The sequence below is a fragment of the Aspergillus brasiliensis genome, assembly GCF_001889945.1.
Source record: "Aspergillus brasiliensis CBS 101740 unplaced genomic scaffold ASPBRscaffold_28, whole genome shotgun sequence".
Taxonomy (NCBI): domain Eukaryota; kingdom Fungi; phylum Ascomycota; class Eurotiomycetes; order Eurotiales; family Aspergillaceae; genus Aspergillus; species Aspergillus brasiliensis.
This window is the reverse complement of record NW_027137469.1, coordinates 47,856-71,076: the sequence shown is the minus strand read 5'-3', so window position 1 is coordinate 71,076 and position 23,221 is coordinate 47,856. Positions and strand designations below refer to the sequence as shown.

Here is a 23,221-nt window from a genome sequence, read left to right as displayed (position 1 = left end):
TTCCTTCGCCGCTTTGTCGGCTAGCTCGTTGCCTTCGACGCCACTATGTGACGGTATCCATCGGAAGCTTACTGTGAGTCCGTTTTCCCTTGCTTTACCGACCGCCGCTATGGCTGCTTCTAGGAGATATTGTCCTGAGTGACTGCCTGGGTTTCGTAGCGCTCGTAGAGCTGCCTGGTTGTCAGTAAAGACCACTGCCTGACCTATCCGATGACGTATGATCATGACCAGGGCCAGGAAGATCCCTTGCAGTTCCGCGGCACACACTGTGGCCCCTGACTGTTCACCCAGGTAGGCTGTCCGCGTCTCTTGGTACTGCGGACATACCGCTGCCGCTCCTATCTTGCCGTTGATCCCTCTCCCATCTGTGTATAGTGCTACAACCGACTGGTCCTTGCCCGTAATGTCGTTGTGGCTTGTGATTGCTTGTTCTACGCTCTCGTCGATCGTCACCTCTGGTGGTGCCCAGTATGGCGCCACAATGTATGGCTGGATATATTCTAGGTTCCCAAAGTTGGCCTGCCCCAGCCTCCGGGCGGCAAGCTCCTCAATTCTCTGAAGTGGGCTCCACTCCCAGGGGTACCAGTCTGGCCGGAGATGCCCCCGATCCATGGTCTCCCCCCTACGTGCTGTCCCGACTTGATCTCTGGATCTAGTGGTTGCCACCCGTAACAGCGTCTCCAGCATTTGTTTCTCTAACAGCCATCGCATCGGCAGCTGATACGTTTCGATGTTCAATGCCGCTGTTGAAGTAGTTCTGTGTGCGCCAGTGATGGCCAGCATTGCTCGGGTGTGGATTTTGTTTAGACTTCGTAAGCGTGTCTCATGATGTTCGCCGCTGGATTTGAGGACGTACCATGCTGAACACCCGTAGAGAAGGCCTGGAATAATTACCGACTGGTAGATTCGGCGTAGCTGCATCAGTCCTGCCCCCCATGTGCTTCCGGCCAGCGTAGTTAGAGGCTTTAGGAAAAGCGTTGCTTTCCGCTCAACCTGTTTACCCTGATCATCCCATCGGAGCGCAGAGTCCAGCGTGATACCCAGGTATGTGGCTGTCTCGGAAGGTTTGATTTCCGCACCGGCCACTCTCATAGTCTGAGTAACGTTAAATTTGGTCCTAGATCGAGTGAAGTGCACCAGCTGATATTTCGTGGGGGAGAACTTCGAGCCGTGGGTCCTCGCCCATGTTTCCGCTCTCTGATGTGCCCATTCCAGGATTCTGCAGTTTTCTTTAGTCGATGTACTCCTCGTGAAAAAGTAGACATCGTCGATCCAGCCCGATGTTTGTATGTGTCTATTCGCAGCGGCCTTGAGGAGGTCCGCATTATAGAAGAGATATAGCGCGGGTGAGAGGGGTGAGCCCTGGGGGATTCCGACGACCACCGTATAGGCTTCAGACTCGATAGCTCCCATTCGTATTGTTGTTCTTCTGTTGCCGAGGAAACTTGCGATCCATCCCACGGTGTCCCAGTCAATTCTTCGTTTCCGTAGGTTGTGGAGTAGCCGCGTATGTGATACATGGTCGAACGCACCTGAGACGTCGAGAAACAGGACACTGGCGATGTGAGCCGGTGCTAATTTCCAGGTCGTGTGTATTCTTTCCAGCAAAACATGGATGGCCTGCTCTGTCGAGACTCCTCTCCGTCCTCCCATGTGCTGTGAGGGTAATAGGTCGTGTTTCTCGACTATGTAACTCAATCGTCTTGCCAGCATGGATTCCATTACCTTGCCCAGAGTGTTCAGGAGTGCTACCGGTCGGTATGACTTCAGTTGACTATAGTCGCCTTTCCCCGGTTTCCTGAGCGTTACTGTGACCGACTCTCGGAAGTGTTGGGGGCAGTAGTGTAACCGGAGACACGCGTTGTAAAGTCGCTGGAGGGGTTCCGCGATGTATGGTGAGATGTGATGTAGCAGGTGGCTTGGGATGGTGTCCTTTCCCGGTGCCTTTCTGCCCGGCATATGTCGGATTGCTTCTGTCACCTCCCGCCGCGTGATCGGTGGGAGCTGTATTGGTCTTGGATACTTGTAGTTTCGGACGTCCCTCAGGTCCACTTCAGGAGGTGGTGGGAAGAAAGCGTCTTTGATCATCTCCAACTTTTTCCTTACGTCTGTTTCCATTCCTCCGTCCGGGCGTTGGAGTGGTGGTATGAGTGTGGTCCGTGGTTCTCCACGGCGGGCCCATCGGGCTATCTTCCAGAGGCCCTCTAGAGAGCTCGTCGCCTCTTTAACCTTCCTCCGGTGGTAGTTCCGCAGAGTTTTCCTGATAAGTCTGGCCTTGTAATTCCGTGCTCGGCGATATGCCTCCCAGGCTTTGGGGGTTCGTTCACGTTGGTATCTCCGTCTCAGGCGTCGGGCAAGCTGCTGCGCCTCCTTGCATTCCGTCGTCCAGCCCGGTATCGAGCGTGGCCCGACTCGGAATTTGGGGGTGGATTCTTTGACTGCTTCTAGGATGGCGCCGACTATGCCCTTCGTGGCGTAATCTATATCTCGTTCTGTGTTCAACTTCGTCAAGTCTCGTAGGTTTTGCACCAGGACGCGGTGGAGTCGGTCCTGATCGGTGAGTTCCCAGTTCCACTTTTCGGGAAATGTGCGCTCGCGGGTTGGTGTTGCCAGGATCGTCTCGAGAGGGATATGGTCTGAGTCATGGTCTAGGTCGTCCCGTGGGAGGCAGAGGATAAGGCTGTCTTGGAGTTTGGGCGTGGCTAAGGAGAGGTCGATTGTCGATTCGGAGCCCCGGGCTCGGAAAGTAACCGTACCTGCTTCGTAGAGGAGAGCCATGTCCTATTCCTCAATTAGTCGTAGTGTTTCCTCCGCCTCGGGGTCCGTTCTTTGCCTCATTAGGCCGCCCCAGTGTGGGTGATGCAGGTTGAAGTCTTCCACGACGATCTGCTCGGCCGTTCGCCATCGCTCCATTGCCGCCCGGAGTGCTGGAAGGGCACTATTTGTCGGTTCTAGGGCGGGACGGGATTGTATACGTTGTGAATAACGATCTCTTCGCTCTCTTCTTCTCCCCAGCGTAGATGTAGCGAGCTTAGGTCTGGAGTGTGGTGTGTGATTGACTAGCGGCTGCTATCAATCCTTTTATTCACAAAGAAGCAGACCCGCGTTTTCGCGTGGTTATGGTACGCCAGTTCGAAGTGTTGCGGGATAGGATGGTGGGTCGTATGCATAAAAGGGTTTCTCCAGGGTTCTTGTATTGCTAGCACATCGTAGTTGGTGATCTTCCTGTCTCTTAACAGGGTCGCCATCACCTTGTCTCCTGACTTCATGACATTGTGCTGTAGTATTGATAATGTGGTTTGCCTGTTCATTGTTGACTGGAAGGTGTGGCTTCAAAGAAGTTTGAGATCGGCTGCATGTTTTCCCCTGGGATTGGGTTATCTGGTTGCGTCGTCACCTCCACTCTTCTAGTATTCGCGGGACTTTCGGCGAGAACACGTCGCGCGACAGTGCGTCGTCTCTTATGCGCCGTCTGCCACTCCTGTCCAGCTAACCACGTGGATGGCTGGATGGCTTTCCTCAAATCGTATGAGCGTGGTTGGCTGGAGGCAATGCTCGTCTGTGAGCTCCCTAGCATGCTGGTGTTGTCTTGTGTTCCAATCGGGCTTGTTGAACGCATCGTGGCATGCTCCTGAGTTCTCACACTGGCGCCTACTATCGACCTCCCGGAGTCGTCTGTTTCGTAGTAGAAGACAGGTCGATTTTGTCGGGCCTGTTCTATTCTGGCCATTTCCTTCCTCCTCCGCGGACAGGCATTGCTCCATGTCGTGTGTAGACCTTTGCACAGCACACACGACGGTGCCGGTTTGGGGTCGGTCTCCTTCACCATGCATTCTTTGGTGTTGTGCTTTCCTGCGCAATATCCGCATCGCTCTTCGGCGTCGCACTGAGGTCCGATGTGGCCGTATTCGTGGCATCTATAGCACTGCTTGAGTCGGCACGACTTGTCGTATAGGACGCAGTCGTGGTGGATCGCGTTCAACACCAGTCCCTCGCGGATGGCCCGGTTCGCGTGATATTTCGTTGTAAACTCTACGATGAGAGATGAGGCCTGTTTCCTTCTTCCCTCTTTGGTTAGCCATCCTACATAGGTTACCTTCGCTCCCTCATAGAGCACTGCGTTCTCGGATTCGATCTTTTCAATGGTTCTTCCTTGGTTGTCAGTGTCGATAGATTCTTTGCTGGTTCGTACGCCATGTACGATCACTCCGTATATGGGCCTAACCACCCTCGCGGACGTTCCGAGGACTTTGACCCATTCTTCTTCGGTGGCCTTCAGAGTGTCTGCTTCTGCCGTGGTCGCGGTATGTAGTACTACGTCCCCGCTCTTCAGTTGCTTTGCGGCTATGACCTGGGGGGCTTTCCCGAGCAGATCTATCCGTGTTCCCAAGGCATCATTCACTCTCTTGCGGAGGTCTTCCGATGATACACGTCGGAGTACAGCCGCCGCGTTCGCGTCCAGTCTCACTATGGTCTCTCTGTCTTTGACACCCGCGGTTGTGGAGGCTCTGCTGTTCGGTGTCGACGGGTACGAGGGTGTGCCCGAACGGACTACGTCAGCCCAGGAGGCGATGCGAGTGGCTGCGTTGGGTGCGACGGGAGCAGGCGACGCGAGTACATTGTTGACGGCATTATTGATGAGGGTGATGTCCTCTACGATCGGCTGTAGGTTGTTTAGCTTTCCCAGGATCTCCTGTCCGGATGGTTGCTCGCGAGTTTTCTTAGCTAAGGTAATCACGCTGTTGAGAAAGGCCTCCAGAGATGGAGCTGGTAACATATCAGCTGACCTAGTAGTCGGTGAAAATGATTTTCCGGGTGACGATCCGGGCGGCTAATGAGGACTTGGTGAGCGTCCGGAGCACAGGCAAACGGAGAGTACTGCGTTGCTGGCCCCGGAAGCAGAGCACGCCTGGTTACACCGCAGCGACCGTCAATCGAAATCAACCAACACTTTTTGAAGCAAATGGACAACAGCAGCCCACCAGACTACAAAGCTCTCTTTTTGAGGGCTGAGGAGGAACGCCAGCGGGAAGCAGAGCTTAGGAAACAAGCAGAGCAGGAAAGGGATCAGGGGAGAGAACAGACACGACAAACAACCTTTGCTGAGCTTATTCGATTCTGTCACGTCTATTTTTCTCGATCCCTGCGAGCCGAAAGTCCGTCTCGTTCTACAACAGGGAAGATACCAGCACCTACTGGGAAACGCTGTCCGCTGCAGCTTCTGCACTGGACTAACTGTGCAGCCGAGCAGCAAAAGGTCTATCGCTCTGTTTGCGCCTATCTTGCACCGTCCAATCAGCCTGCCGCACGTTTATTCTCGCCTTGCCTTGCGCTAAAGGACTTGGGGCAACGATTCAGCAAGAGGGCAATAAGCAGTGAGCAGGATTTGGAAAGCTACGAGCGGTTCGGCGTGGAGGATTATGTTCGTGACATCATCACAGAGCTCTGCAAGATACCTGCTGCTCGAGAGGAATTTCGCTTGGGCGATGCAATCCAATTCGACAACCACGCTAACGCCCTCGATGCGGTTGACGCCGACCAGTCGCAAACGGATAAACCGTCGAGTTCCCGACGCTCCCGACCAGATCAATATTGTATACACCGTGTCGACGGTAATAGTAGTACCATTATCATGACAGTTGAGTACAAGCCGCCCCATAAACTATCCGTGGAGAATCTTCGAGCGGGTTTACGACCGATGCAATTCTGGGAGGAAGTGATCAGACCGGACTCCGTTCCCACAGAGGGGCCCGAGAAATTGAGATATAATGCAGCCTGGCTAACCGGCTCGGCTGTGGTTCAGGAGTATCATGTCATGCTCCAGGAAGGGCTTGAGTACTCATATCTGACTAATGGATTCGCAATTGTTTTGCTACGGGTCCCTTATGATGATCCGGGCACCTTATACTACCATCTCTGTGAACCCAACATGGAAGTTAACGCGGATGATGAACTGAGTTCTCTACAACAACCGCTAACAGCTGTTGCTCGGGTATTGTGCTTATGCCTCATGAGTTTCCGCTCACAATATCGTGACCAGGAGTGGCGGAATGCCACAAAGAAGCTGCCAGAATGGAAGACAAGTTTCGATCATACACGTTCCCAGATCCCGGAATCGGAATTGCAACAAAACCCGCCCGACTCAGAATACACAGCATCAGAGTATACGAGCTCCGAACCTACTACATCAGAGTATATACCATCTTCGTCTCCTGCTCCACCCCCCGCCGACAGTCGTCGAATACCCACCGGGTCTCGAGCTAGCTGCGCGTCGCCGAACCTGACTCGACATGATGATTCTGATTCTGACGTAGATCAAGCTCCAGGGAAAAGGAAGCGTGGTTTTAGTCTGGTTCCATCATCTCCTTCGTCTCCATCTGCTCAACGATCAACACGTCTGGCGGGATATCGATATACTCCAAGCGGCAGCCAAGGTCAGCAGCACACCGCACAGTTTTGCACTCAGAAATGTCTACGTAGCTTGCAACAAGGTGGTCAGCTGGATGAAAGTTGCCCGAATATTTTTCTTCATCGACAAGGAGGAAGCAGCAGTAAACATCTCATTAATGCTGCCATGTTAATCAGGCAACTTAAACAGCAGCTAGATGAAAATATCGATCGAGACTGTACACCAATGGGGGGTTGTGGCAAATCAGGAGCGCCATTTAAGATTACCTACACTGCATATGGATATACCATGGTCGGTAAAGGAACAACTTCCCAATGGTGGGACAAGGTCAGACGTGAGGAGGACGTATATCGCGTACTCAACCAAGTACAGGGATCTGCTGTTCCTGTTTTCCTGGGAGCCATTGATTTGGCCAAATCTTACTTCCTACATGGAGCCGGCGAGATCCGCCACATGCTTATCATGGCCTGGGGGGGTGAGCCTATAAGGCATGATCAGAAGTTTGCGCTTGAGATTGCGAGGTCTAAGAAGGAGATCTATTCCCTGGGGGTTCTGCACCATGACCTCCGGCGAGACAATATCCTGTGGAATGCTGAGCTCGGGCGGGCCCTAATCATTGACTTTCACTGGTCAGAACTCCAGCATAAACCTATGAGAAAGCGGGTGAAGTCATCGGGGAAGCATGCGTGTAGAGAACTGCACAAGAGAAAACGACTCTGTATTGTCTAATTATGAAGGTGAGAGGAATTGCACGCCTGTGCATGAATGAGTAATATGGACTGGCAGTAATGTAATAGTTGGAAAATTCTCAAGTAAATGCAGGATCGTTGTTTATACAGTAGCTGCCTTCATAACTTGAAGTCCTTATGAACAGTCTGCCGGATTGTCATCGGCCAAAAAAAATGCAGATGGTCTCTAAATCTCAACACGATATAAAACACATGATGAAAGTTCCTTTAAAGCCAAAATTGGGATGCATATTTTCTTAATAGCTCGAGGGCTAGAAAAGAATCCTAAATAAACCGACAGACTGAATAAAAGTATGGCTGTTCAAGACTGATGGCTGTTCAAAAGCTGGCTTAGGAAAATGACGGGAGCCCGAAATGGATGGGGAACTCAAGAAATAAACCTTGCGAGGTGATATATAAGAGCAATACTCTGTTACTGCATGCTAGGCTTGAAAGGAAGTTCTTGCATTAGCCCGAAGATTACGCAACAAGTCAGCTCGACCTCCAGAAACCAGATCAACCGCTTCTCGATGATTCTACCCAGCCTTATTCTCAAACTACTCGCCGGCGGCTGTTCAGGTACTCCACCACCATTCATCTCGGGCAATCATCGGGAGCAGGTACCCCAGGCTAATAAGAAAGGTATATCTCATTCACCTAATAAAACTATTGATACCGTAGTTGAGTGGACTACTGGCTAGGGTCCAAAGCCTCAGTCCCGCTCAATGTTATTGCGCAGCCACTGTTGACGGCAACAATGCCATGTTCTTAATATCTGAGTATGAGGAGCTGAGGCTCGCAGCTGAGAGCCGACGCAACAAGAATAGGCACCTTGTATCCTTGATCTTGAGAGTCCTGGATCGAGCGGAAACCGAGCTAAAATCAACCAATAAATGTCACTGTTCTATGTCGCTCGGGAGAATGCGAGAGTATTCTCAGGACTGGTTTAGACATATATGGCTCTGTCCAAGAGTTTTATTACATGTGAGCTGGATTGGTTCGAGAATGACGTCTTCGAGCGGTTAGTAGTACAAGAAAAGCCTTTTGTGTTGCCCCACGACATATATAGATTATCCTACGTAGTGATACTCAAGCAAAAACTTCTAGTAATAGATTGATAGATCACAAGCTATTTTAGGACATGGAAGTATCAGACCAGAAGGACTTTTCTAGGATGGAATGGATCTCATGAATATCCTCTCGTGAGGGAATTAGCCACGTGATGGTACACACAGATAGTATGAGAAATTATACGCTGTACCACTTACGTTATGACTTTGTTTATGTGTAACAAGTGTAATTTAAATGAAAAATAATGCTACCGTACCTTGTTGTTCGATAGCTCACCTTCCACGAGTTGTTCATGGAGCGATAAGCAGCGGCAAGAACGACTGAAAGAACCCCAAAACCAACAAGTGACTTCGAAAAGGGCTTGCGAAGATTTTCCGAATTGCCGTGGAGTATCTTAATGCGAAAAGACTCCCTACTGTAGAGAATCTCAAGTGGTGCTGTAACAATAGGAGCGAGTGGCCACCGGATACTAAGAACTACCTGCGACGTGCTGGGTTGCAGATGGGCTTTCGGGCAGTGCTTCGGTATATCTTCGACGTTGCTAAGTCAGGGAATGAGGAAGCTGGTAGTGGAGAGGTGTCAACTGATATTTAGGAGAAAATGGTCAGGCCTACCAATTTGCAGCAATGATCATGAGTTTGAACTTGTTGCCAGGACTTGTGGTTACGGTGGGGATGATCTCATTTCGTTACCATGCTGGTAGATCTAAAGGTTTCTACTGTAGGCAGGGTGGTAGTGCAATGAACGATGACTTCTCTTGAAAGGAAGGACTATAAGGGCTGCTATGAGCAATTATTGACCAGAAATAAAACATATCCAGATGATGTGATACGCACCACGGCTGCCCCTCAATATTCGACTCAACATTATCAAACGATTCATGCGTCTTATCTCTTTGCTCCTTGTATTCAGAATCGCAGCATAGTCTGTGCGGCTGGAGTAAATCTAGAGCCTCAGCTCTACAGGTTGTTTCCTCATGAATTGAGAAAGAGGGATATAACATGTATTGTGATCATTACTGTAAGTCTTGCTCGAAATCACATAGCTTCTCACTATATGCCAAAAGTCTTTGTTATTAACCGGTTATGAACTAGCGCAATAAGCATAAGGTTAAAGGGACATTGTTAAAGTAGTCTAAGGTAGCGTTAAGGTGACAAAATAAAGGAGTTGAATTTCGAGTGCGGGCCTATAAAACTAGCATCCCGTATTGCTGTAACTGTCATTCATCATTTTCCAGATGCCTTTCTAGTACCATTTGAGTGTCCGTCTGGCTGGTTTGCACCTTTGGAGTTGGCAGATTTGCTCCGTAAAGTCTTTGCCATGACTCGAACCACGCTAGAATTGGATGTCGCCTTTGATAATTCACTGGACGCTGCGCAGAAGAGAGGTGATGATCTGTTAAGCTGGATTACAACGGTGTGTAATGTCATGCGATTGTTCTCTATGACTGAAAGGCGCGGAAATATTGTTAGAGCATTCTTATCCTGGGTGTTCTGTGCAGTTTGTGCCTCCGGTCGGCTGTTCTCGTCCAAAGTAAAGGGAAGCCAATACTCGTCGGGTCCTGGCTGTTCGAAATCTGGCTCATATCTTCGCTTGGCATGTCGTATGGGTTGCCAAACTCCTGCGGCTTTCCGCACGATCTTTTCCAAACTAGAGCGCATTGACATATGTTGTGCCTCTGTCAGTAAATCGTCAAAGTATGACAGCACGCGACCGACGACAGTCTGGATAGTCGACGAAAGAGCTTTTTCTTGGGCTTGCGTATTAATTGACTGCAGGACAGACCGGCAAAATGATTCCTTCTCACTGTCAGTCATGGCAAGATCACCAAGAATTTTCCGAATACGGGCATCTTCAGGGATGATGTAGCATGGCTGGAAGATATATTTGTCGATCTCCCTCGCGAGGATAGCAAGAATAATTGCTAAGCGGATTTGTTTCGCTGGTGGGGTATTCGAACAAGGTAGGGGAATGTGGTAGTTACGGACAAGATCGCAGCGTTTTAGATTGGTCCACGCTGAGCCGTTCTGAGGAAATAGATCAGTCAGCCATATTAGATATCTTGCTGTCAATACGTACCGAGATAGCTTCTGTAGTGAAGTCGACATTGAACTGAGAGTACAGCTCTGTCTTGGCAAAGTGCCACAGGCCAGTGAAATCATCTATCCTGTAAGCTGTTAGTATACTATAGCTTCTACTGTGTTTCCAGGTGTCACTTACAAGGAGCCCTCGTCCCCTTCATAAAACCCAGAGGCAAATCCTTCAATTGTGTTGAGTCTGGCACGAGTGTCATCCAGCAGTTGTTGAAGATTCGAATTCTTCTCCTCAAGTGCCTTTGCATTCTCCTTAGTAGTAGAAAAGCTATGTTTTAATCCCGATTCTGCTGCCTTTAGTTGGTCGATGATAGTGTCCTTCGCTTTGAGATTACCCTGTAGAGCACTGATGTCCTGTTGCGCCTGCACCAAAACCTCCGTTTGTTTTCTGAACTCGGCCTTTGCTTTTCTTATCTGTGTTTCTTTGGTGTCCAGGGCTGCATTTTGTCCATTGATAAGGTCGTCCTTCTCTTGCAGGGTCTTTTGAAGCTCTTGCGCACGACTTTGGGTATCTTGATGGCGCCGCCTTTCTTTCTCATTCATCAGGAACATTTCATTGATGGCGGTCTCCTTCTTCAGATCACAGTCTCTTATCTTCTTCTCAAGATCGATGACTTGCTCTTCTTTGGACTTCAGATGACTCCGCAGTGTCATGTTTTCGTCGTGGACTGTCAGAATCATATTGAAGCCCACTGTGGGAGATAATTCCTTGAGTTGGGCAAAGAAGCCTAAAAATGCCTGAACATCAGGGGCCTGGGCCTCGGCCTCGGACTTCACGGATAAGACGGTTGTAGTTGCGGAAGGCATTGCTGACAGTAAAGCTTCGATTGGTTCCCTTGCTAAGATAACAGAGTGAATCGGTGATAGTACATCATTTTCAAAATCTATGCCCTGAGCAGTTTGCAACCTTGGTTCTTATAGTGAGCCGCGGACCCTGTCCATTCTCTGTCATAGTTGGTGTTCAGCTCTTCGATGCTACTAGCTCTCAAGTGAAAAGTAGGTTGGCGACTGAACTGCCCATTTGATAGAAAGCCATAGGTAGTGTTGTTGTGGCATGGTCTGTATGGTTACCACATCTGTGGTACTGTCACTGCGCATCTGCGCACTCTTGCTTACAGGGTTGCAGGTTATAAGATCCTCGAAAGTATTCTGCTTTTGATCTGCTAGAAACCACTCATATCTGACCAAAATAGAGTGAGGCAGTCGGGTTGGAAAGATTAACACATGTTTGACTCATGGGAATTACAGCTCAGCAAACACAAGAAGGGGTTGTGCAACGTGTCGCTTATCCTGGCGGCGATTTGACCCTGCCAACTTGGCCGAGTACTCCAGCAGTTCAAATGAAAATAGTTTCTGTGGATCACTGGCCCAGCACATCTAATCGGAGCGCCCGGATATGTCGGGCTCCATTATCCAAGGCCATGCAGCGCATTAAAGTCTTTGCTCTGTTAATCATTGGCATGATTGCGACAATAACCAAGTACAACCCCCTCCCATTAGAGGAGGGGCAATATCTAGCCTATAACTCCGCAACAACAGTATGACAGAACGCTTGCCCCGCACGGAAAGAGCCCGGTCGCCGATGTAGTGGGAATGAACTTCTCGGAGCCCGTTCCGGACCTCGCAGCCAGTAGAACAGCTCGATTTGACTTACTAAAGACTGAATGAAATCGTAGCCTAGAAGTCCCTTGTTTAGGCAACACTTTTGACTGCATCTTCTTCTATAATGGTGTCAATCTCGCTAGTTGCATAGGCTATCTCATCTACCCTCCAATTGTTACGGTATGTAGCCATATTCATGAGAGGACTGCGGACAACAGAAGACTGCAGGCAAGAGGGGCCTGAGAGGTAGAGGTGGCTGGTCTACCGGAGTCATCGCTTCGTCTGACCGCAAGCCTCCCGCTCGCACCAGTCCTATTGTGCACTAACAGACCTTGCTTGTCAAATGGAGATGAGAAAGGCGACCGCTGCTGGGATCCCTTCACACTTGGAGGGCCAGCAAACACTGCACAGACCATAAACCTCTACCTTGGACAACTGCCATGGCTGCCTCGGACTGCTTAAAATGAGCCGGTTTCGTTGTGGTACTGGAAACTGTTGGCTGCTGATGCGAGGGATCAAACATAGACATGCATTCTCAGTGTATCCGGATAGCTGGGGAATGTCCCCTCAAGAAGCAGCATAGTTCTGAGGTATAATTTCTCATAGGACTGACATACTACACCTCGAGCCCTGAATTGACCAGTGAATTCTCCACATTGGTGACTACTAATCATCAAAGTGGCGATCAAATCCGAATACTATGATTGCGTGCAGGTGGCCAAGAAACGCAAAAAAGGATAATTCTCACAAGTACTGTACCATCCCTGCAAATAAGGTTACGTGTAGCCGGCATGGAGCGACCAATTAAGAGAGAAAAATGGGCGATTGGTGTCGGTCAGCTTGGGATTACTCGCAATAGCCACGAAATAAATAACCTTTTCTCGCAAGGAAACCCAGCTGGCAACCAACTTATTATAAACTAGAGAATTGTGAGAATTCCACTCTCTTCTTGTTCCGATTGCCACAACAGGCTTCTTGCCCCAATAGAGCAGCCATACTATGGATCCTGAGCGGATTCGGGGTCGGATTTGTAGAGCAACCGGGTACTATTCCATGACTTTTCGGACCTTACTATGCCATTACTATTGGCACATTCTGATGGCGATGGCTGATGCATGGCCACGTCATGCGAGGCTACAGATGCCATCCCACCGGGCAAAGCATAGTACTAACAAGAAGCTGATGACCAAATCAATCCCTGACTCCCTCACAGCAGATCGCATTCGCTTGTTCAGAAATAGCGGCAATGATAACCCTTTCTTTTATTTGATATAGGGCACAGCTTCTCCTGTCTGAAGAGATTTACAAGCTTTTGATAAGGAATGGAGGAAAAAAAAGACAGTCGACAGTATCTACATCCGTTGATATAGCTGTTGTACCTACCGAGCCGGTTTCTGCAAAGGAACAAATTATCAGAAAGATGAAAGACCTGGTCCTTAGGTTAGATACTACGGTTAGTAATCTTATATTGTACAACTGCTGTCATCTAATCAGTCAATTTCTCAAACCGAAGTACAGCGATTTATCCATCAAATGTGGTGATTAAATCTTTCCAGCCCATTGGAACATCCTCTATCCCCAATCAGAGTATTTTGAAATTGCTTGTAGTAGTCACTTTAAGGTGAGATACTCCAGTTCTTTTCAGGTGTAATTATGGAATTGATCTAAATATTTATAGAAAAGCAACGGTGAGATCATCATTGAGGATTGCAATCATATGCTCATTGAAAAGATACTTGAATTCTTGTATACGGGTGACTATACTTATGACGGTACTCCAATTACCCAAGCCCACTTGAACTCGAATAATAGTTCTAAAAGTTTGTTCCAAGCATGGGCAGAAGATAATTTTGAGTTAGACATAGATACTGAACAATATCCAAACCTATCTCGAAAGACCAATACCAATACCACAAATTATTCGAAGTTGTCATGCCTTCTTCCACGCTCGATTGTACGGACAAGTATTATTTCGAATGAGATCAGTATATTCCAAGAACCATAAAAACTCAGATATTATAATCTCACCTGTTCAGTTGACTACGCCACTGCTACCGGTCTGCATTACTGCATCTAGACGGGTTTGCAATCAGCTATACCTGCCAACTTCCACATCAATTTTCTAACATGCTAGCAGACACTCGCTGTTCTCTGGTATTGATGAGTATGACTTTTATTCTAGAACAAGCTTTGAATTATGTTGTCCGTTTGACTCGATCGTTATTGCGGGGTAGCTGAGTCTGACTCGGGCGGTCACAGTCCCAAGACGGGAAAAAAAAAACTTCTGAGAACACCAGGAGAAGGAAATGAGGTTTTGTAAATGTTGAGGAGTGAAGAAAGTCGTCTTACACTTCTTGCCCTTTTTCTAACCATTTCGTCATAAGGCTGGCCGACAACGCAGTTTGAGATCGTCTCCTAGTCTCTGCTGTTTTTAGTACTAAGCCCCATCAATACGGCTTGTATGATTACATGGATAATCTTTCTTTGCCAGATTATTTACTGGGCATTCTATTCCAATAAGTTGCCTTGTACATTCACTCTCGTGCTGCACTAGTATATGTACTATATACTATTCCACAAACACTTCGGAGTCATTATCACGTATGGCTGCCTGACAATAGTGTGTCTGCTGGTTCCCGCCGGCAGAACATCTGGATACCACCTCGGCCTGCGCTATTGGCTATCGCGCCCTTCTTTCCGCCCTGTGTCCTTCTCATTAGTCATATGCTCCATACCTGCAATCCATACCGTGGGTTATAGTGGCCTCACGATCCAGCCTATTGCATTAGCTGCGTCCGCTGTGGTGGGCTGCCTCGAGGCCTGATTGGAACTGAATAAACTCCAAAATGCCTGTCAACGCCACGTCAATACATCGTGCGAGAGAACGATCTTCGTCGTGATCGGTTATCGGCTGTTAATATTCAACAATATCAGCCCGGCTTACATTTAAATATAGTCAATACCCCATTACCATTACGTACAAATTTGTTCCTTCTTCTTCTATAGTACATACCGCCTCCTTGCACGAAATGTGTCCAACAACAGAGAATAAACGGTGCCAGGCGTATGAGCACGTCTCTGCAGCACATGGTGCATCTCAGAGTACCGTTCCCCATCACGAGGCAACTACCTCCCAGGCTAGCGAGAGCCAAAGTCCCGCTAAGATCATAGCACAATACCTGCTAAATGAGGTGCCGGAGTTTCAGCGACTATCCGAGCTTCGGCATAAGGTCAGGTTAAGCCGGCCATTTCTAGGACCTTGAGTTGACTAGTAAAATAGGGTTGGGAAAATCCGGCGGGTGATCGGTTCTTCGAACAGCAGCGTCAAACAGCAGACAATGCTGATAAGAAAACAGCCAAGCATTTCTTCAGAATGATGAAAGAAATAGGAGATGACATGCAACAGCTTACGGATGTTTTCCGGATCCATAGCCCTTATCTGGACAAACAACGTATCCTTGATATGTGCATGGCACCGGGAGGCTTTCTTGGAACAGCATTGCGGGTTAATCCCAAAGCCCGAGCTATAGGATTCAGCTTACCGAGGTGTGAAGGAGGTCACAATGTCCTTCTACCTAAGCATCCTAATATTTCGGTGAAGTTCATTGACATCACCCTGTTGGCTGCGGATATGGGCCTGTTGGAAATCCCGAACGATCACCCAGATACAGGGAAATTCTTACCCCGTCAATTCGAGCCTGGACAGGCATTTGACCTAGTCATATGTGATGGTCAGGTGCTAAGAAACCACGACAGGGCCACCTACCGTGAACATCGAGAAGCCAGCAGGCTGACCCTGACACAGCTGGCGCTTGGATTGGAGCATGTCAAGCTGGGGGGAACGATGATCGTTCTTCTTCACAAAGTCGAGTCTCCACATACCGTACAATTACTATATATATTTACAACTTTTGCCTCAGTGCAACTGTACAAGCATTCCAGGTTTCATGCCAAGCGATCTTCGTTCTACATGCTTGCAACCAATATCCGGAATGATTGTCCGGATGCAGCCGTGGCAATCCAAGGGTGGAAGAGGATGTGGGAAATTGCAACATTCGGGACGGACGATATGTATAGTCAAGCGCTTCAACACAATGTTCCGGACATTGATCTCGTTTTGAAGAACTTTGGCCCTAGACTAGCCGTTCTAGGCAAGCATATTTGGGGTATCCAGGCAGATGCGCTGGCAAGAGCTCCGTTTTTGAAGTCCTAGGGTCAGTTCATGTCACAAGACGTTCAATTACTTTGGGCATTGCTGTGAACTTTCTTGCATTGGTCTAAAACTTGTAACGTATACCTTACACTGCTTCCTATCTTGAGAATAGACAATCTGGCGAAATTCTGAGTTGGGATTTGTCTCCTGATAACGTAGGTCCATAGAGCAACATATCCTCACATCGGTATCAAAAGAACCATGTCGATAACTGATATGTAGCAAAACCATCATAGTACTATGAATCCACTCGTGTGCATAAGTACATTGAAGGAAATGTCAAAAACTCACCTGCATGATCAACGGAACCGACCGGGACCAAGGGTACGTTGCTGCCTTAACCCCTCACTTTGAATTGCCCGACACTCATCTTTCGCTCTCATCTCTCACTTCCTCTCCCTCACTCTTCCTCCTCTACCAGCAGCAGCGCATCTTCTAGCTTCTAAAAGATCCACTGAATCAACAAACCCATACATTATTTTATCAGTGATCAAATCATAAACATGCCCAGGTCTGGGAAAGACTTCAGCTACAAGGGCTCCGGTACTAATAGTGAGGTAAGTACCACCCTATTTTGTAGATCCAAAACCTTAGCTAACGATATGATGTCCAAAAGGGAAACCACTGGTGCTCCCGCGACTACTCTGGCAGCTCTAACTCAAACTCCTACCACTACTCAAACAGGTCGGTCGTGTCATCCCGTTCCATGCCATCTCCTCACTATTATTCTTCTAGTCCGACCTGGAGTTTGCCAAACCAGTTCTAATAAATTTCCTTCTCCAGTAACGGGTCCTACTATTACTCCAACCCCGATGGGAGCACTTATTACAATAACGGCAATGGTGGCTCGACTTATACTCCTCCTAGTGGGAAGAAATAGGTGGGATTTGATGGGGTGCTGAGGGATCCTTAACACCTATGTGTTAGCTTGAAGGGATTATCCCATGGCTGTTTCAGTTATTGTGGGGATACTTCGTGACAGCAACGATAAGGTTGCAGAGTATCTTATAGAAGCGAAATCTTGACTGGCTTTGCCTTTCGGTGCAGTTTCTTTTGTTGTTTTTGTTTCTTTACTCTCTCCTTCTCTTTCTTTCTCTTTATTTTTTATATTTCCCCCCCCGTAAGTTGAGGTGGCTTGTAGTGGAATGCTGCCGGCTCGGAGACCTTGTGGCGGTAATCCTATAAACGACTGCTGGATAGTGATATAACGTAATCCACGGTTAAGCGGCCCACACGGTCAGGCTGATTAGAGGATTGAAGATATATTCCAGAAGGAAGTTGGACTCCAACCTGAGAAAGGACTGGGACGACTGCGGATCTCTCGCAATTGTCAGCGATGTCTATGGGTCCCAGTGTCCGCCAAGATCAGACCTACAAGAAATCCTTATAAGATTCGCCCTTCCACATCTCGGTACGCTCAAGGGATCTCATCAATCTGATGAAGTCCGAAAAGATCCTTCAGAGTTTGTGTACGAGGCATCCACTGCTTTGATAGAAAGTGTTGTCGAACTGGAGAAGAGACCATGGTAGGGCGCCTTTGCCCAGAATGTCACCTGACTAATTAGTGATAATCGGATCATTAGTCAGAGTGTCTCTCGCTCTGTTCCTCTTTCATTTGTGCGTCAAACACTCAATCATTTTCTAGTGCGGGCTCTGCACGAGGACTTTCGACAGCAGAACTAGCCTTCGGCAGCAATGCCGCTAGACATAGCTGGTGCACCGATCGTCGACGATCGTCCCGGTTGCCTAAACAAGCTCGAGACCACCGCCTGAATAGACATGGTGGGTTTTAATATGAATAGATCTTATACGTTGTACTTAGTGTGGAAGGTACGTCTGCTTCGCCGCGTGGATGGTGTTCGCTCGCTCTTGAATATCTAAAGGTACGATTCGTTCTGTAAGAGTGGTGTCACCACATATACTTTTCTAAAAACCTATTAACTATATGAATAAGCCGGTAATATAAATTACCGGTATCTTAATTGGAAAATAATACTAATGAGTTAATTTAGACAAAAAAAGTATCTTAGATAGCAAAATTTTCACCAAATAGTTTTGATCTCCAGACACAGAGCTGAAGTCTTGTTGTTGTTGAGATATATCATAGTATTAAAAAGGTAGCTTTCAATATAGCATTACAAGATGGGCCGCGCGATGGTGAATTACGTTATGACCTTCGAGTCCCAACTCAACAGTATTCTCGGCCAAAATGCTGAAAGATTGAGCCCAAAATTTAAATAAGCCGCTCTGAGCACTGAGCAGGCACTTGCTTCACATGATTATGTACCAGCGAAAACAAGTACAATCTGCAACAAAGGGCACACGCCCCAACCTCCAATTTCAAGCATTGTGGAGTACGTTGAGATCTCATCTGATAATTATAGCTAGCCTCAAATGACATGGACTGTCAGATTACTAGCCAGGTACCTTCTACTTAAGTAAGATGGCTAGATAGTTGGGAGGGGCGAAAGACAGAATATACTGTTAGAACGCTATGCAAGAGTGAATATGGGGCAATGGCGCCAACCCGATTCCCCGACATGTACCGAGGTTGATCTTCATGGTAACTATGCGTGGGAATGTGCATAGAAAATTCTCAGACTTCTGATCGCGCCCCTTAGTTTTGGTGATGAAGGATGATCCGAAGGATGATCGAGTTGCATGTGTTGAACAGGCTGAAGCTCCATTACTAATAACAGCGTGCCAGGGTGCAAGCGGCCCGGGACTACTCAAATCATTCGAAACTGCACTAAAACGTTTCCGCTAGTTCTGCCATGTCATATTCATAGACATCCTAAAGGGAAAGCTACTGGTTGCGGTTGCGGTTGCGGTTGCGGTTTGATCGAACCATAGATTACGATCCCCCTACGAGATCACGTGATAAAGCAATGTGTCATCGCTCAGGAATGTCATGGTGGGAGATTTTTAGAACCCCTAGAAAAAAAATTACTTTTTTCTTATCACAGAGAACAGTTGCTGATCTTTCAATGTTTGCCATTGGTCTGGCTGGTGGAAGTCCGAATAAGCCACTGAGAACCACAAGGCTACGTCCATATTAGAACAAGAGTTACCCTCCCCTGGCTACCCCTATGTTTGATGAAAGCTCAAACCGGATTCCGCATCAAGTTCAGTAGATGATTCTACCACACGATGAGCGTCTAGAGGTCCTGTCTAATCGTTTTTCAACTTGTAATATCTGTTTACTGAAGATAACCGCCACAATAGGCGTTGATCAACATACACGGCGTCTCCGTACGGATTGCTTGGGACAGTACAGGTAACGACTCCCTCTTCTGTACGTGTCAATCATGCATCATAATTGGCCAAACCACGGCGCCAACGACCATACATCTGTCATTAATCCGGCTGCCTGACTTCGAAAACTAGACTAAGCCTTCTCTTTCGGAGGTCTAGCTGGGAAAATGAGATGAGTCGTCTTCCAGGGGCGGCTCTGGTCGACTTTCGTACTGACAGTTGCGTATTTTATCGCGGGGTCTTGGACTGCTCGTAGCGAAGCTCAGTACTACCATGTGTATTTTCGCTACGAGCGCTTTCGGATCGTACGGTATAGTCATCAGCTAAACTAGATGTGACGAGTCATTATTTTGGCAGGGCTTCATTATTTCCTATGAAGGGATACGGGGATATATAAAAGGCTTAATGAAGGTTACAACATATTTGTCCCTCCGGTTTCTGTCGTGATCGCAAATGGGACGTGAAAAGGACGGTCATTACATTCGATACGGGACTTTGTAGGTATCTCTAATCAAGGCATTTCTGTAGCCGCCCGGCTTAATCACAGGGAGCCTCGTGCTTGACCCGCTGATGATGATTAAATCTACGATCCAGCGGATTATTCCCAGACTGAACCACAACTCCTCAGACATACAGTAGAACCTCCAACACATTTATCTATTTACCGACTTATCTGTCAATCACAATCCCCTCTTCCAGGCCGAACGAATCAATATGGCGGATGCTCTCTCCGTGGCCTCCAGCTTGATCGCGCTTGCGACTTTCGCCTTTGAAGCCAGTAAATCGCTCTATGCTCTAGTGGAGGGCTTCAAAAACACGCAGCTAACTGTTCGTGAGCTACGGTACGAACTGGAATGTTTGACACAGGTCCTCGGCACCTTAATCTCGGCAGTAATAGACAATGAAGCCGAGCTGGCCAGCTTGAAGTTACCTCTTCTGCGATGTGGGAAAATATGCAGCGAGTTCAGGGACATTATTCGCAAATGCGTGGCCCATTCCACGGCCAACGCACAAGCTTTCGTGACTGGGCTAAATTACAGTACATGGGTGGGAATATCAATGACCTGAAAACAACGCTTGCTGGTTATAAAGCAACTATCTCTATCGCTCTTGGGGGCGCCACATTGTAAGATATATGAGCCCTACAATGACTATGAACCATTGACTCTGACTTAATATACTCAGTCGTCAAGCCACTGTTGCCAGCGCTGTCATCGACCAGTATAAGACCATGATCGAGGAAGCAACATCTGACCTTCAGGAGCATCTACAAGACATTGAGGAAAGGTTGCAATCGCTCGATGAGCACGGGGGTCCTGTTCAAAGGTCTGATACTTTTAACTTACGAGACATACGGGAGGAGAAAGGAAAGCACTGAGCAATGCCTGACAATATGTACTCATGTTGCGCAAGTCATTGCACAGTTCCAAAAACAGCTTCCGCAACTCCCTTCTAAGGGTGAGAATATATCTGTATCGTTTGGTTCTGGCAATGATGATATATCCGGTCAATCCCAGAACCTGACCAGCGCTATGCTCACTGACTTTAGCGCAAGAGTCTCATCAAATTCGGAGGCACTCCAGGCCCGTCTGATGGAACTGACAAACCGACTGAGACAAATGTCGGAACAGGGCCTAATGTCCAAGGATCTCACGAACCTGAATCTCATCAAGGAGGAGAGGGAAAGCATTATCCAATGTCTTAATGTCTGTTCAGAGGCCTCTGAATTGGCACACAGAGCCCGCACAAATATCTTTGAGGACGTGACATCTTCTGATGAGTCACATCAGCTCGTGGTATCTACCATTGGAGATCTGATTTCCGCCAAGCATATCATCACTGGCTCGAACTCGGCGCAGTGGTTGGGCCAAATGTCAGACACTTCGCTACAGCAATTATCTCGGGACTTCCGTGGACAAGTCGGGATAGGAGAAGAGCCACCCGCGCGGGCGGAGAAAAATGAATTCAATACTCGCTACGGGTCTGGTCAGCTGCTCGGAGAAGACTCTCCAAGGCGCCGAACATCTCCCAGCGACAACCGTTAAATACATGTGGTCAACGTGCATCCTACTTCTCTCAATGTGTCATCTCTTGCAGCTCTGCCAGACTGTCGTCAACCGAAGAAGATTGTTTCATCCTATCCACCAGATCACGGACTTCCTGATCTGCACCGCTTTTGAATGTCTGAATCACCATCACCAGGGCGTTTCTGTATCCTTCCGTTGCCTTTTCTGCATGTCGCAGAGCTTCTTTTCTTCGTCGGTCTTTGGAGGGCTCGAATACACAAGTTCGCCCAGAATGAACACAGGTTTCGCAGGATGGAGGACCAGTGCACTATAATCAGTTAGCCTCATCAAGGTAAGTTAATTCGCAACATCAACCTTAATGTGTTTTCGACGGCAATTCGTGCACGCGAATGATCTGCGCTTGGATGAAGTCTGGACGGGAGAATGGCTTACTTTCCCGGGGGAGACTTCAGGCAGCAGCCGTCGGGGTAGATTTCCTGATGTCGCTTTGTTCATGGTGAATATCGGTTGGCTCTGAGGGATTGAATTGCCCGGTAGATGTGATTGGCTAATACTGGCGCTTCTCTTCCGGTATATAATGATAGAAAGCTGGCGGAGGACGCTTAGTCTTGGGGAGACAATGCTGGACTACATTGCAGAGGGGTTTTCTATTATATACATAGTGAAGCATGTTTGCTTCAAGAGAAACATTCGGGCTAAGCCTCTTCGACCCGATTCTGCCAAGCCTGTCAAACAAAGAACAGCCTATCAGCCTCCCTCAACCAGCGTCGGTGTTACCTTGCTAAACTCGACAGATCATCTTCGGCAGAAAGGGGCTAGCTAATAAGCCGACTTTTCTGTCCCATGGTAGAGTTCGGCGTTCCAGGCGCGATATTGCGATTTAGTGAAAAGATACTGTTATCCGTGCCAGTAAGGATAAGCGACGAGTGGAGGGAACAGTAAGCATCGAATGGCACACTATGTAACTCGCCGTGAAGTATAACAAAGAAGCTTAAAGGAGTATCGTGTTATCCATGGCCCTGAGAAATACGGGGCTAAGACAACAACCACACGGCACTATCGATACTATTGACAAGGAGGTCAGATCTGTCCAGTCTCACGAAGAACTTGATGGCGCGCCCGAGTCCAGGTACTGTTGCTTACGTAAGTCATTATGGGTGTTGAACGCATTGCAGGCAATATGCAACCCAGCTCTTCAACAGCCGGAGCAGGCGTAGTTTCAAGAGCTGCAGTGGTTGGTGTCGTACAAACCACACCCATTCCGGTGCAGGTGCTCCCAGGGGCTGCACGTTGGCGGACCTCGCGGCATAACCAAGCCGGCATGGAATAAGATTATTCCGAGACGTATCCCTTTTGAGACCAGTTTTTCTGCTACTAGTCAAAATGGTACAGATAGGAGGCGGTCTTTGTCTTTATTTTTTATTTATTTAATTATTTATTTTTTTTTTTTTTTTTGCACCACCATTGAAGGTGCTCAGAGAGTTATACAACAAGAAGAAGTTCAAAATAAGCAAGTTCCAGAGATTGAGGCTGAGGTTGAGCAGCTACCTCAACCTCCAGAAAGCCCCTCACGCGTGTCTCTACGCTGTATAGATTACTTCAGATTGACCATAGACGTACACAGTGCTCTAAAACACCTAGTAATTAGGCATATAGTATTTATATATGAATTTGTCTTGATTGAAAGGCTTCATTTTGATTATATCGGGTAATCGTACCAGAGGGGTGGGCCGCGCGAACGTTGGATTACGTTATCCGGGGATTCTAACAATGACTAAATGATGACTAAGCAATTGAGCCCCAGAGCAGGCGGATAGGAACGA

General features: G+C 48.0%; 7 protein-coding genes across 7 annotated transcripts; 3 read left to right on the top strand and 4 right to left on the bottom strand.

The window, feature by feature from the left end:
• Window positions 1–3,835: 3,835 nt before the first annotated feature.
• Window positions 3,836–4,777, bottom strand: ASPBRDRAFT_139323 (uncharacterized protein; the record flags this gene model as incomplete). The annotated part of the gene is made up of 2 exons (XM_067619081.1): window positions 3,836–4,030; window positions 4,088–4,777. Coding segments are annotated over 2 exons (885 nt in total), but the record flags the coding sequence as incomplete, so codon positions are not given.
• A 47-nt stretch (window positions 4,778–4,824) lies between these two features.
• Window positions 4,825–7,339, top strand: ASPBRDRAFT_79608 (uncharacterized protein). The gene has a single exon (XM_067629461.1). The coding sequence runs from the start codon at window positions 4,964–4,966 to the stop codon at window positions 7,136–7,138; it is 2,175 nt and encodes a 724-aa protein (XP_067473087.1). The 5' UTR covers window positions 4,825–4,963; the 3' UTR covers window positions 7,139–7,339.
• Window positions 7,340–9,434: 2,095 nt separating this feature from the next.
• ASPBRDRAFT_139330 (uncharacterized protein) lies at window positions 9,435–11,108 on the bottom strand (the record flags this gene model as incomplete). Its single annotated transcript, XM_067619083.1, has 3 exons — window positions 9,435–10,235; window positions 10,288–10,375; window positions 10,429–11,108. 3 exons carry the CDS (start codon window positions 11,106–11,108, stop codon window positions 9,435–9,437), a joined length of 1,569 nt encoding a protein of 522 aa, XP_067473086.1.
• A 3,730-nt stretch (window positions 11,109–14,838) lies between these two features.
• ASPBRDRAFT_49442 (uncharacterized protein) lies at window positions 14,839–16,544 on the top strand. The gene is made up of 3 exons (XM_067626338.1): window positions 14,839–15,133; window positions 15,184–16,271; window positions 16,339–16,544. The coding sequence occupies exons 1-2, from the start codon at window positions 14,933–14,935 to the stop codon at window positions 16,114–16,116; spliced, it is 1,134 nt and encodes a 377-aa protein (XP_067473085.1). The 5' UTR covers window positions 14,839–14,932; the 3' UTR covers window positions 16,117–16,271; window positions 16,339–16,544.
• Window positions 16,545–20,085: 3,541 nt separating this feature from the next.
• Window positions 20,086–21,416, top strand: ASPBRDRAFT_201498 (uncharacterized protein; the record flags this gene model as incomplete). Its single annotated transcript, XM_067621561.1, has 4 exons — window positions 20,086–20,262; window positions 20,331–20,497; window positions 20,557–20,684; window positions 20,785–21,416. 4 exons carry the CDS (start codon window positions 20,086–20,088, stop codon window positions 21,414–21,416), a joined length of 1,104 nt encoding a protein of 367 aa, XP_067473084.1.
• On the bottom strand, window positions 21,221–22,192 carry ASPBRDRAFT_49438 (Zn(II)2Cys6 transcription factor domain-containing protein). Its single transcript, XM_067626337.1, has 2 exons — window positions 21,753–22,192; window positions 21,221–21,705 (listed from the first exon to the last, which is right to left on the bottom strand). Exons 1-2 carry the CDS (start codon window positions 21,891–21,893, stop codon window positions 21,448–21,450), a joined length of 399 nt encoding a protein of 132 aa, XP_067473083.1. The 5' UTR covers window positions 21,894–22,192; the 3' UTR covers window positions 21,221–21,447.
• ASPBRDRAFT_437046 (uncharacterized protein) lies at window positions 21,939–22,848 on the bottom strand. Its single transcript, XM_067625046.1, has 4 exons — window positions 22,542–22,848; window positions 22,357–22,454; window positions 22,176–22,292; window positions 21,939–22,114 (listed from the first exon to the last, which is right to left on the bottom strand). The coding sequence occupies exons 1-3, from the start codon at window positions 22,719–22,721 to the stop codon at window positions 22,214–22,216; spliced, it is 357 nt and encodes a 118-aa protein (XP_067473082.1). The 5' UTR covers window positions 22,722–22,848; the 3' UTR covers window positions 21,939–22,114; window positions 22,176–22,213.
• Between the last annotated feature and the right edge of the window lie 373 nt (window positions 22,849–23,221).